Here is a 13,513-nt window from a genome sequence, read left to right as displayed (position 1 = left end):
AAGCTTTGAACCTTCCTGTCATAGTGATAGAGGTATGATTTTTTCGGTGACAACAAAATCAAAACGCATCACCACTTTCTGCACTTCTCACTTTTGTAAAAAAAAAAATTAAGAAATCCTGAAATCTGCATAAAAAGCACACTGGGAGATCTGCTAAATAAATACATAAAAATAAAAAAAACAATGGGCTGGACCTGGGGAAGGTGCATGGGTAATGACTGTGGCTACATCTGCTGACATTATATCACCTACCTAGTACACTTTTAAAGCAATTACAATTTATAATTATATAATTTATAATTATAATTAATTTATAATTATAACTGACCCTCCTCACCCCAGCTGTGTCTTTTCTAGTGGCTGCCTGCTGGTGTTCTTTTGCATCTTTTTAGATTGTGAGCCCTATTGGGACAGGGAGCCATTAGTTATTTGATTTTTCTCTGTAAACCACTTTTCAACAAGAAGTTCACAAAGTGGTATATAAATACTGTTAATAATTAAAAATATGTACCCTTGGAATAAAAACACCTAACACCGCTTTCTGCACTTTTCTTACTTGGGAGGAAGAAATTAAAAATAAAAACATTTAAGGTCACCTCTTAAAGGAGAGGTTTCCGGGGGGGGGGGGAGAAAAAGGGACATTTTCCCCTTCCCCATTTTTTCAACCCCCTTCCCACCCCACTCTGTAAAATGCTTGGGTTCAAAATAGGCTGACAGCACTGAACCTATAGTACTATACAGAATAGTAGTGAGGGACCTCATTTATCCTCCATGATTCTTCATGGGTCCCATCTTGTGTTTTATATCAGGGATCATTCAAATAAGTGAACATTATCTTTATGCAAACAATTATGTGAACCTTTGTTTGGAAGTGGATACAGCCAAATAATTGAGGCTGTAATACACAGGCATAATTGAGAATTAGGCTAATGTATAACATGTTTTAAAAGATGCAGAATGAAAGGTGATCTGTAGAAATATTACTTTAAATATCTATTCGAGTTAGATGGGCCTTTATTTTAAGACATGTCAAGTAATACAGGATTTTGGGTCCAGAGATATGAGGCATTTCCCTTGTTTTTGGATGTGTTTCCATTAACAGGTGTCAGGAGCCAAGTGGGAAGGTCCATACAGAAGGGAGAAAGAGGGTGCTGTGGAACTCTGAAAGCTGTGTTTTGCATCCTGGTACCTTTGGGATGTGGATGAGAGAAGATGGACAGTCCAGGCGTATTTCTTTGTGCAACTGAGATTATTTTTCTATTCTTTTTTTTAGATTGTCTTAAAGATGGGGTCCACCTAACACATTAATGTTTCTGAAGGAAACAAGCTACTGTTGGATCAGATATCCTGCAATGGAGAAGACAGCTAAGGCGATACCAGCACTACAGCTACTATACTGCGGTTTACCATGCACCAGACATGCCCACCAAATCCACTGTATGCAAGGTTCAGAAGGCTTGTTGAACGTTATCAGGCATAGTCTTCTGTACTTGTTTTAAAGTTTGCAGCTTGTAATCCTTTTTTGTAAAGGAGGAATGATGACTTTTTATAGTTTCTGTTTGCTCCTCTTTGCGTTTACTTGGAATACCTCTGCCTATGGACCAAATCAAAGGGCACAGAAGAAAGGTGACATTATTCTTGGGGGACTGTTCCCCATTCATTTTGGAGTGGCTGCTAAACACCAGGATATGAAGTCTAGGCCAGAGTCTGTTGAGTGCATAAGGTAAGCCCAAACAAATGTGTGTAAAGCAGTGTTTCTCAAACTGTGTGTTGGGACCCACTAGGTAGATCGCAAGCCAGTTTCAGGTGGGTCCCCATTCATTTCTATGTGTATTATATTTTTAATATATTAGAAGATGCTACCATAGTATGTGAGTGCATTTGGAGAAATGTTACAGATCTGTACTTTCCATAGGCTACTATGTATATGCCTTTAACAGTGATAGTCAATGGAGCTTACTGCTGGATAAGTGCAAATAGAATGGCAACCTTTGCATTTTTGGGGAATTTTTGAAACAGATCAGCAACATCTTGGGATGGTTAGGAGGGTTCTTTATTTTAAATAAATTTGTAAACTTATACTTATTGTAAACTTTTAATTTACTTACTTAAATTTGATTTTGTCATATGGGAGGTGTTAAGAAATTTTCCTGCTTGATGATGTTGCTTCTGGCCATGACATCACTTCCAGCTCAATAACATCACTTCTGGTGGGTCCCAACAGATTGTCATTCAGGTCCTGGTGCTATAAAACTTGAAAACCATTGGTGTAAACTATTGCCCCCTCCAAAAAAAAGACTCAGTACATTTACCTTAGTCAGATGTAAATTAAATGCTACAATGCTAAGTTGTCTCTCTAACAACCTGTCCAGAAATTATTTAAATATTCTGTTTCCCCAAGAATAGCATGCAATTCAGATGTACCTGGCCATTGCAGTTGATTGTACTGCTTATACATGAACAGATGAACTTGCATTGTACTGAGTGACACCATTGGTCCTTCTGGCCTAGCATTAGTTACATATACAGGTGGGGAACTTGGTATCCGCGGGGGATCTGTTCTTGGACCCCTCCACAGATGCAGAATTAAGCTCATAATTAAATCCACATTCAGCCCCATCTGAGCCCTCCAGAGGCAATCAGAGCTGTGAGATCTCCATGGGGACAAGAGCAGCACAGCTCTGGTCACCTCTGGAGGGCTTTCTGATGCCCACAGAGGCAATGCGCATCTGCGGGCTTCAGAATGGCCTTTTAGGTGGAAAAAGGCTACTTCCAGTTTCCTGAGGGAAACCAGAAGTGACATTTTTATGCCATGCAAGGCATTCTGAGGCCTGTAGAGGGAGCGGCTGGACACGCGCTGCCTTTGCGGGCTTCAGAAAGCCCTCCAGAGGCAACTGGAGCACAGCCTTCAGAAACTGGAAGTAGCCTTTATTTTGCCAAAAAGTCCATTCTGAAGCCCGCAGACGGAACAGGTGGATGCGCATTGCCTCTCTGGACTTCAGAAAGCCCTCCAGAGGTAACCAGAGCACAGCTCCAGTTGCCTTCAGAGGGCTCAGGTGGGGCCAAGATCAGATCCAAGATCAGAGCCAGATCCACAGATGAACAATCCGTGGATATGGAAGCCCCATCTATATCTGCCAACTGAGAATAAAAACTTCTTGCATCTGATGAAGTGAACTGTAACTCATGAAAGCTAATCCCAGAATAACATTGTTAATCATTAAAGTGCTACCAACCACTTCTTGTTTTTTGTGCAACAGACTAAGGCTGTACTCCTATACAAACTTTCCTAAGGGTGAATCTCATTTAATCCTCTTGGATTTATTTCTGAGTAAATATGCATAAGATTCTGCTGTAGTTTAGCTGCCCTGTTCTGCCTACTCTGATTAGTTGTCTGGCACCCTGTCTACCCTAACTGGTAGAGTTCTCCAAGGTCTCTAGCACATTTTTCCCCAGGCCCGCTAATAAGCTAAGATTATTTTCATTGGAGATGCTTTGGGATCTTCTACCATGAGTCACAGACCCTCTGCATGTAGCTTGTCTCCATAGTAGCATAATTGGTTTTCACATGCTCAGTGATGCCTTAGCTCAGGTCATTTTAAACTCAAGGGTAAAAAGAACTCGGTCTGCAATCCTATGCACACTTTCCTGAGAGTAAACTCCATTGAACATAATGGGACTTACCTTTGAATAGAGAAGCATAGGATTGTGCTCTGAGAGTGTTTGCAAATGCTAAAATTAATCCTTAATTGCATTCCACTCATCTTTATTAATGAGCAGATTTCCTCCACCATAGTGAGTTCTTATATCCTTTGCAGATCTAAAAAAAAAAAAAGACACTGACTATTAAGACAGCCCAATCTTATTTAGTGCTCGTACAATGGGACTGCATGGCCCAAGCCATATCAAGTGCTGAAATTGGGCAGACCAACGGTCTCCTCAGGGTATGGAACAAATGTTCCTGTACCCCTTGTTGAGAAACAGCCCTATGAGGCTACTCAGATCTGTGCCAGCTAAATCACTGGTGCAAGTCCAAGTAGCTCTGTGTAGGGCTTTCATGCCCAAGATGGGGGTTAAGATATGGCGGAGGCCTTCTCTGCTGTCCCAGGCCCCTCCTGGGCCTGAACCACCCCCTTCCCGCACTCCCCCACCTCCATTCTGCCCTTCCACCATCCTCTCCTTGCCCCTCTGCCACTGGGCACAGCACCTACTTACTCCAGTGGTCATTGGGTTGGATTCAGGGATGGCGCAGGCTTTCCTGGCAGTGCTGCCTACTCAAAGTTGTTGCAAATATGCTTTACAGCATGTTTCCTCCAGCACCAGCCCATATTAGGGTTGGACAGGCTGCTGCCCTGTGCACACTTACATGGGAGTAAATTCTGTTGTCACTTGTTTCTCAGAAAACATGCATATAAAATGGCATTAATGGAGGTTCATTTTCCAGAGCAACTTGATCAACATAAGCAACATTTTTACAGGGATTCCTCAAGGAACAAGAAATAAGGACCAAAGAACAGTGATGTTCTAGGGTGGGGAACTAGAAATAGGGGCAGTTCCTGATAACTAGGGACAGCTGGTCCCTATTTATCCTATTTTAAGGATAGTTGGTCCTTACTTGGATATTACTGTATACTAAACAGCATCATTCTCAGGGCAATCCCAGCCCAGACGGTGCACCAAGGCCTGCACAATGTGCACTGCATGCTATGGGCCAGCTGGGGACCAGGCAGCCTGGGATGGGAGACATAAGTAAAGAACATTTTGACTTGTCACTCTGTAATGGGTCCCTGATGGGCTCCTCAGACGTATGTCAACTCTTTGGTTGACATAAGTCTTGGAGCCTCTGGGGGCAGGTCCAGGCTGGGAATGGGGGATAGGATCCAGTGTGTGTCAGTGCCACTGAGATCTACCCCTGTCCCGCCCCAGCCTGGCCCAGTCCGCTCCTGCTTCCAGTTTACCAGCGGCAGTGGAGGTTCTGTGGGACGCTGTCGCCTGCATGCAGCCCTCTGGGCCTTGTACTGGTGGCAGCTCTCCTCAGGAAAGAAAAGTGTCTGTGGCACCAGCAACCTAGCTTGTATGCAGATGGAGCATGTTCACAGGTTTGGGCAAGGATTGACTTGGGAGATTCAAAGATGACGTGTGATATTCCTTTTAAAAATTTGCTTTGGAGGCTATTTAAAGTCTAGGAAGCATCAAGGGAGATTGCACAAGTTAGCACAAATGATCCTGTTGCTGCTTTCCTTGGCTAAGGTTTTCAGGAGAGCCAGAGCAGAGCTCCGGTGGGTTCTTATTGGTCATACCATAGATGACTTATAGCTTTGTAACAGACTTTCAGACACTTCACAATTTCTTTGAAAGTTCCCCCGCCCTTTCCAGAAACACAGAAGTAAAGACAGGAGTTCCTGCTATTGATGCTGTTTTTCTTCCCCTCCCCTGGGGAACTAAAGAACTGACCATAGAATACAATTGAGAAATTCAGGATTTTAGCATAGGTGTGATAGGGTACCCCCATCTCAAGGTAGCAGCAGATGATGAAGAAGATAAAAGCTGGAATCCAGGCCAACTAATGTGCAAAACAAGGCAAGAGACCTAAAATTCTCCTTTGATTTTTATCAGCTTTACTAGAACAGTTGCTTTCTCCAGAAAAAGTTCTCTTTGGTAGAAGACTGTATGAGTCATTTGTGCTCATATGGAAACTGCCAGGGTTTAATCGATCAGGAAACTTAAGTGCTTTCCAGCAAGCTTGGCTGAATATTTTGATACATCTGTAAACATTGTCTCTTCTTAACTGCGACTGTACCATGATGGACAATATTTGGCTTGGCATTTTTGCAGAAATGACTGTTTTAATTCCACTCTCGGCCTGCTTATCTGTTCTCTTACTACTTCCCCTTTCCACTCCTGAAAGACTTGCACAGATTCTCAGTAGATTTTTTCCCCCTTTCATTGTTAGGCTAGTTTACACGAACCAATACTAGTGACTGCTAGTCGATCTGCACTTTTTCCCCCGTGTTTTTTTTTCCCTGTCCCTTCCTCTCATAACTTGCAGCATCCTTGTACACCAAGCTGATTGGGATGGGGTATAGGTGGATGACTCAACCTTTGGAAATTCTGAAGCTGAATTAGGCACTTCAAGGCTCAACCACGATCTGGGGTTCCAGAAGCAGTGCTGGGTCCAGACGTTCACGAACTCCAAATCCAGTTCTTCAAGGAGAGTGCAGTCCCTCCAAGAACACACATTTTTCCATCCAGTCTGCTGAGGCTGCCACTGTAACCATCTCATTTATTCTGGAGCTTAAGTTTATTAAAGTCATTGCAAGAGATCCAGGAGAGTCAGCAGGGTCACCCATCCTTGTCACTGTCAATGTTGGTTTGATTCCCCAAGGCACTTACCTATGACCTTTCATCTTATTTGAGGTTCACTATTTTGAAATGAATTGATATGTGGTACAAAAAGATTAACATTTACATGGCCATGCAATTTGATCATTTATTCAGATACGTATTAGTCACTCTTCTAATGTTTTATTCTGCTCATTTGTACTTATGTTAATTTTCCTCCCTTTATTGGTAGGTATAATTTCCGTGGTTTCCGCTGGCTTCAGGCAATGATCTTTGCCATTGAGGAGATTAACAGCAGCCCAACTCTCCTTCCCAACATGACCCTTGGATACAGCATATTTGACACCTGCAATACAGTCTCTAAAGCCCTGGAAGCTACTCTGAGTTTCGTGGCCCAGAACAAGATAGATTCTCTGAATCTGGATGAGTTCTGCAATTGCTCAGATCACATTCCCTCCACAATTGCAGTGGTGGGAGCAACTGGCTCTGGGATCTCTACTGCAGTGGCCAATCTTTTAGGTCTCTTTTACATACCTCAGGTACATAATCTATATATATTTATGATTTTATGAATAAGAACATAATGGGATTGGGGCAGATGATGTGGCTCTGCCCTTCAAGGGAAATTAGGGCACAGCTCAGTTTCAGAGTTGGTGGTTGTTGCTTTTGTAACACAAATACTTATGTTCATTAATGCTGATCCTCTGATCACATTATAAAATCTACCTAAACTCTGTCTCCATATAGTCCCATTGATAGTGCAAGCTGGCTACTTTGCATACGTCTGATTTTTTTTTTTTAAGAGAAAGGGAATTCTTTATGAAAGAATAATTTCTTCTTCATGGTTCCAAACGTGAAGCCTTAGGAGAGGAGTCTCCTAGAGAAGGTTCATCAACATTAAAGCAAAATGTTTTACAGTCGCATGGGTCCAGTGTGTTGGTATCTTTCAAAACAGAGCCATTTCAAAACCACTGGTTAAAAAATCCTTCAGACCAGTACATCCTTTCCTTAATTTCCAGAAGTGATAGTTTTGCATGTCTTCGTTACTCCTTCCAGATATTCTTCTAGACCTGCCTGCTGCTGTCTGCAGTAGTATGGTGCTTTTTCAGGAGGCAGTGATCCCTGCCAGCTCTGTAAGCACAAGTTTCTATTCCAGATATTTTTTTCTGATAGACAAAAAAAGTGCTTGTGTTCAGTTTGTGCAGAGCCTCTTGAATGTTCTGAAATGTATGTCACTTGTGGTTGTGCACCTAAAGCCTCAAAGTTGCAATTACTCCTAATATTTATAATAATTGGGATATTGTGGAAAGTTCAAAAGATGTTCTAAAAAATTAAATGGATTGGTGTCTGTTGTAGGTCTGGGTTTACTAATAAACTGGGGAAAGTCAGAACTGGTTCCAACATAGTAGATTCATCTCTTGGGGTTTGTGCTGAATTCTACTCTTTTACCTTCCTCCAAGTAAAGGGTAAACTTTGGTGCCTCATGTATAGTTAAAAATTAGATAGTTACAGATGTGGTCATTTGAAGAGCATTTTTTTCCTTGCCAAATAGTGGCCATGATGGCCAGTACTGGCTCAACTCGGATGGGGACTGTGGATAGCCTCTGGTTAGTATAGTTTTTTGCAGGGTCATTGTTCTACATGTCTCTGGCAGCACTGGCAATTCCCTTTGTGGAGCAAATAGCAACTTTTGGTAGGGCTAAGGGGGAATTTTCTCAGATTGTTGATTATGGTTATCCCTCCCCATATCAGACAGACCCCTCTGTGGCTATTTATCATGACAAAAATACATACATTGTCTCACTCACTCAGGGGTGTTACTGTGCTGGAATAGTTTTTTTTCCTGCCTGTATAGTATTCTTCAAAAGAGAAATCCTGTAAAAACATAGACTAACTTTCCACAAGAGGATGTGATGTGTTACTGTCCTTTATTCCCTATATTGTCATCTTGCTTCCTCAACAGCTTATTTCTTGTTGAGGCATTTCTTCTAATGACAACTTTCCATTTGAAAATTAATTTTCAAGCATGTGAGAAAAAGGACAGTTTTGCCTATATATTTGAGGGCGTTCTGTACCAGTGTAGGTGGATCAATAGACAAATCTGAGGAAAGAGGTATTTGGTTTTTGTTTTTAATTTAAATAATTGGTTTTGGACCCTTGCTTCTGTTATGTTATGTCATGAAAGAATTTCAGCATGTTGAGAGGAAACAAAATCTTTCAGAATTGGTCTTTCTCGCCCTTATTATTTTCACTCGGTCTGCTTAACAGTACATTATTGTTTGTTCACTGCCTCTTCTCTCAGGTTAGTTATGCTTCATCCAGCCGGCTCTTGAGCAACAGGAATGAGTACAAATCATTTCTGCGCACCATACCTAATGATGAACACCAAGCCACAGCCATGGCGGACATTGTTGAGTACTTCCGCTGGAACTGGGTGGGCACCATTGCAGCAGATGACAATTATGGCCGGCCAGGAATCGAGAAGTTCAGGGAAGAGACAGAGGAAAGAAATATCTGCATTGACTTCAGTGAGCTCATTGCCCAATACTTGCCTGAGGACCAGATCCAACAGGTGGTGAAAGTAATCCAGAATTCCACAGCTAAGGTCATTGTTGTCTTCTCTAGCGGCCCCGACCTGGAACCCCTGATCAAAGAAATTGTTACACGTAACATCACTGGTAGGATTTGGCTGGGAAGTGAAGCGTGGGCCAGCTCTTCACTGATAGCCATGCCAGAATTCTTTCATGTCATGGGTGGCACCATTGGATTTGCACTGAAGGCAGGGCAGATCCCCGGATTTCGTGACTTCCTGCAGAAAGTGCATCCTAAGAAATCTGCTAACAATGGATTTATCAAAGAGTTTTGGGAGGAGACTTTTAACTGCTACCTTCCAGATGGGGACAAGAATTACTCACCATCAGCTTCTTTCCACAAGGGCCGAGATGAAGGCTCTGGACCTGGAAACAATACTGCTGCCTTCCGTCCTCCTTGCACGGGAGATGAAAACATTACTAGTGTGGAGACTCCATACATGGATTATACTCACCTACGGATATCTTACAATGTGTACTTGGCAGTATATTCCATTGCTCATGCTTTGCAGGATATATACACTTGTACCCCTGGGAAGGGTTTGTTCACCAATGGGTCCTGTGCAGACATTAAGAAGGTTGAGGCATGGCAGGTAAGTTTTTCTCACTGTAGCACAGATTTACTGTATGTGTTTTTATGGAACAGTAACCAAATGGGACAGAATCTCTCTAGTACTGTTACCATTTAAATTCTTGCTTATGTTTTCTAAAGATTTACTCTGCGCTAGAAGCTCAGTCAAAGAAATTGAGAGAAATAGTCCTACCCCAGATGATTTTGTCCATCCCCCACCTCCAAGTTTGTGCTAACCTATGCAGCTAAGAACCCATGAAGTCTGCGTTCTTGAGCCTCAGCATTCATTTCTTCATTGACTGTTATTCATTCCAGTTGTCAGATGGTGAGAAGGTGATGGCCAGAAAAAGTGTGGCAAATATTTTTGTGGAATCCTGGTCATTGGGTTTAAGGAGCTTCTGGCTTGAAGTGTTGTGTAAAGTGTTACAATTTCTCTCAATCAAACAGTGCAGAGAGATTTCATACAGTGAAAGGTAAAAAAAGCAAATCTTGCGGGATAAAGCATTCATTCATTCATTCATTCATTCATTCATTCATTCATTCATTCAACCTTTATTGGCATAAACAATGTCCAATAGATGACAGCAGTATCAACATAAAAAACTTACAATAAATGGAGGGATAAAACAGCCACAGTTGAAACCGCTTATTGTTCATGGTCACTCTGAAGGGCAGCAGATAAAAATTTACACCTTGACAACACTGAGCGCAAATATCTCCCAACATATATCAAGCACCACTCATTTCTCCCATCCAGCAGATACCGAACAGTGCAATATCCAATTCATGAAAGTTTTCCAGAAATGGAAATAGGAATTGATGACGTAAATTAGTATAGTGGGGGCAATAAAATAGCCCATGGGTCAATTGAGGTTAGATCACAAGAACATGACTGGGAATTCTCCAATGACGTACTAAATTTTGCTCTCAGCATGTTCGTAGACACGATATTAAGCCTGGCCAGCATAAAGGCTCTACGAATCTGAGGCAAACGCATGAAAGATAGGTAGCTTGAACCCTAATCGGAGGGCCATGAAAGACCAAAATACAGAGGGACAAAAGATTTATGGGCTGCAGCTTATAAATTCTGTTTCTCTATAGCAGGATAAAGCTCTGTGCTTAACTGGGTTCCCCACAGTTGTTGCCGGCACATGGATTAGAAACAAAGCAAAACCAGGAAGCATAGCATCAACCGCTGGATTTGGTAGAAGAGGGGCAGAAACCTGAGGCCTGATTTGTAAATAATGCAGGATATAAACTGCATGGATGCTTCTCCACTTGGTAAATAATTTGGGTGAAGCAGGATCCATTCAATTTGGCTCAGGCTGATTTTAACTGTAGCAGCAAAACATCTGGAAACAAATGGCAGAACTCAATGTGTTCGGGGTCCTGCTTTGTGCAGCCAAGCCATGATATTGCAAGGCAAACAGACTGTGGGTTTTCGGCTAACAATAGCAATTATTGAAGTGGAGTGTGTGACATTCTCCAAAAGACAGTTTGAATGCATCTGAGGATTGATGGTCCTTGTGGCTCCCTTCACTATCTGCACAGTGCATAGTCAAGCTTGTGACTCTGGCATGGTAGCGGTTGAGGGTGTTTGGTGCTCTCCGCTGAGTTTAAGGGAAAGGTTTTAGCTTGTGCCACTTGGCAATGTAATGCTATGCCGGCATAGAGGTCCAGTGTGGAATCTGAGGTTGTATGGAACTTTCTCATAATACCTCGTTTCCCCTGTTGTGCTCCTGATGCTGTCCTGTTGAGGCCCCCTCCATCCTCAGAGTTGTTTCAATGGACCAGACGCACTCCTCTTACAATACTTATAGCATATACTTGACGTAATTCTGGCATAGGGTTCCTGGTGGTTGTGTATCTCCGGATATGCCAGTAGGGAACTTAAGCCAAATCCCGCTGCTCCCCACTAGGCTTACTTTGAGCAAAGGATTGCATCCTAAGTTTCCTTTGGTTTCCATCATGCGGAAAATTTTATAATGGTATGAAACTGACAGGCAATAGAGTCTGAACAGAGAAAAGAAAATACTTCTAACCACAGCAGATGATCAATTTGTCAAAAAGCATGTGGATTCGTAGCTTTTCGACTTTAAACTCATGGAGTCTGTTGTTGGCTGTTAGGCATGATAGCTGAATGGAGTCTCCATGTTCAGAATCGGTAGGCACCTGAACAAAGTAGTTGTTGAGGACAAACTAGAAGAGGACTGTTGCCATCATGACCTGCTTGCGAATGTCCCAGAAACATTTGGCTGGCTGCTGTTGGAAGCAAGATGTTGAACTAGATGAACTCTAGATCAGGTACAGCAGGGTTCAGGGGAAGGCTATAGTGTGTTCCTAGCATTGGTTTGTTTTCCAGCTTCTGATATATTCATTGTCTATATATGGCAGGTAGTTGCTGATAAACCAATCCTTCCTGAATTTGCATCCTCCATGAATTTGTTTTTCTTGACTATCATTTACAACAATAACACGCAAGTGTATATATTTTTATTTTAAAATTGTTTCATAATTAGTGCACGATACAGTTAAGGGCTTGCAAAATTCATGTGTGGTTGTCTTGTAGAGGGCTGCCAGCCTAGAGAGATGATCAGCAATTGAAAGTCCCCCTTGCTTAGCAGAGCATGCAGGAGAGGGTGGGAGATGAAAACGTCTCCTGGGTAGTTTCCTCCATTTTTGAAATTGGCAGAAAATTGTGAGGAATTAAGGGTGCAATCCTAAGGCGCCCTTGGGCTGGCACAAGTCCCTTGCGCCAGCCCAGGAGGGTTGCAAACATGCCATAAAGCACATTTGTGCCTCCTTGCGAGTCAGCTGGGCCAGCACAGGGATGCGCGCTAGCCCACGGAGGCTGAATCCAGCCTCTGCGCCAACTCTGCTGGGGACCCTTGCATCAGCTGGTGGAAGACTGGGAGGGAGGTGGGAGGGAGGCATCCCGGGGCAGGGGTAGGGTGGTCCTGGGGGCAGGCGGGGAGGAGGAGGCGGGGCTGGGACCCGGCAGTTATGCCAGATACCAACCCCATTCCCTGAGCAATGCGGAGCAGCTTCAAGCCGCTCCACTCTCCTCGAACTTACACCACCTCCAGAGGTGGCATAAGCCCAAGGAGACTCATTGGGGCTGCGGTGGCTTACCTGGGGGAGAAGGAAAGAGTTTCCCTTACCTCCAACTGAGCCACTTTGGGCCCCTACCTTGCGCTGGATACAGCACAGGCCTCCTGGCCTGCTTGTTCCAGCGCAAGATAGGATTGCGCTGTAAATTGATTATATTGTGTCCTATCGTATTGGGGGGCGCCATTCAGATTTTTTCACTTCAGGTACCAAAGTATTTGGGACCTGTGCTGGGTTGATGGCTGTGCTCATACATATGTCTAGTTCACGCTAAAGTACCTGCATGTGGTTGTGTATTGGGATATATGATTTTGTGCGGAAAACAAGTACCACTTGTTTCTGGGAACTGGCCGTTTTGTTCAGATGTTGTTTAAATTCAGAGGAATTATAGCAAATGACTGTGCAACTCATCCATGAAATACCTCCTAGAGAGGCAGTCAGCATGCTGGTAGTTTTGACTCTGTGTCATTGGGTTCAACTAATGAGGCACTTCTGGGCATCGTAGAAACACTTCCTTAGTTCAACACATTAATCTCAATAAAACTCCCATGTACTTCACACACTGACATTTGTCTTTCCAGAAATCAATGCCCAGGCTATACCATTCATGTAAGAGAGTTCAATATCTATGTTTCCAGTCTCAGGATTAGTGTGGATAGGGTCCGTACGTCAGCCATGGAGCACATTTGTCTCAGATGCAGACTGAGTTCAGTCACTGTCACCTCCACATCAAAAGTACTTGAGTAGCGCAGCTGAAATGGTCCTTCTTTGAGATTTTGGAGAGATGTGGCTAGCTAGGGGAGATAGAACTGGCCTAGATGGGCCAACTGCCTGGCTTAGTAGACGTCATATGTTCAGAACATAAGAACAGCCCCACTGGATCAGGCCATAGGCCCATCTA

At 43.1% G+C, this 13,513-nt stretch overlaps 1 protein-coding gene across 1 annotated transcript in view; it reads left to right on the top strand.

Moving 5' to 3' along the window:
* Positions 1-1,538: 1,538 nt before the first annotated feature.
* CASR (calcium sensing receptor) overlaps positions 1,539-13,513 on the top strand; it is a 31,702-nt gene continuing 19,727 nt past the window's right edge. Inside the window, exons 1-3 of the mRNA XM_066616973.1 lie at positions 1,539-1,723; positions 6,575-6,881; positions 8,645-9,526. Of these exons, the coding sequence (XP_066473070.1) occupies positions 1,539-1,723; positions 6,575-6,881; positions 8,645-9,526 (1,374 nt within the window). The remainder of the gene's footprint in view (positions 1,724-6,574; positions 6,882-8,644; positions 9,527-13,513) is intronic.

The sequence above is a fragment of the Tiliqua scincoides genome, chromosome 2, assembly GCF_035046505.1.
Source record: "Tiliqua scincoides isolate rTilSci1 chromosome 2, rTilSci1.hap2, whole genome shotgun sequence".
NCBI lineage: Eukaryota > Metazoa > Chordata > Lepidosauria > Squamata > Scincidae > Tiliqua > Tiliqua scincoides.
The sequence above is the reverse complement of the archived record's forward strand: the minus strand, read 5'-3'. Positions and strand labels throughout refer to the sequence as shown.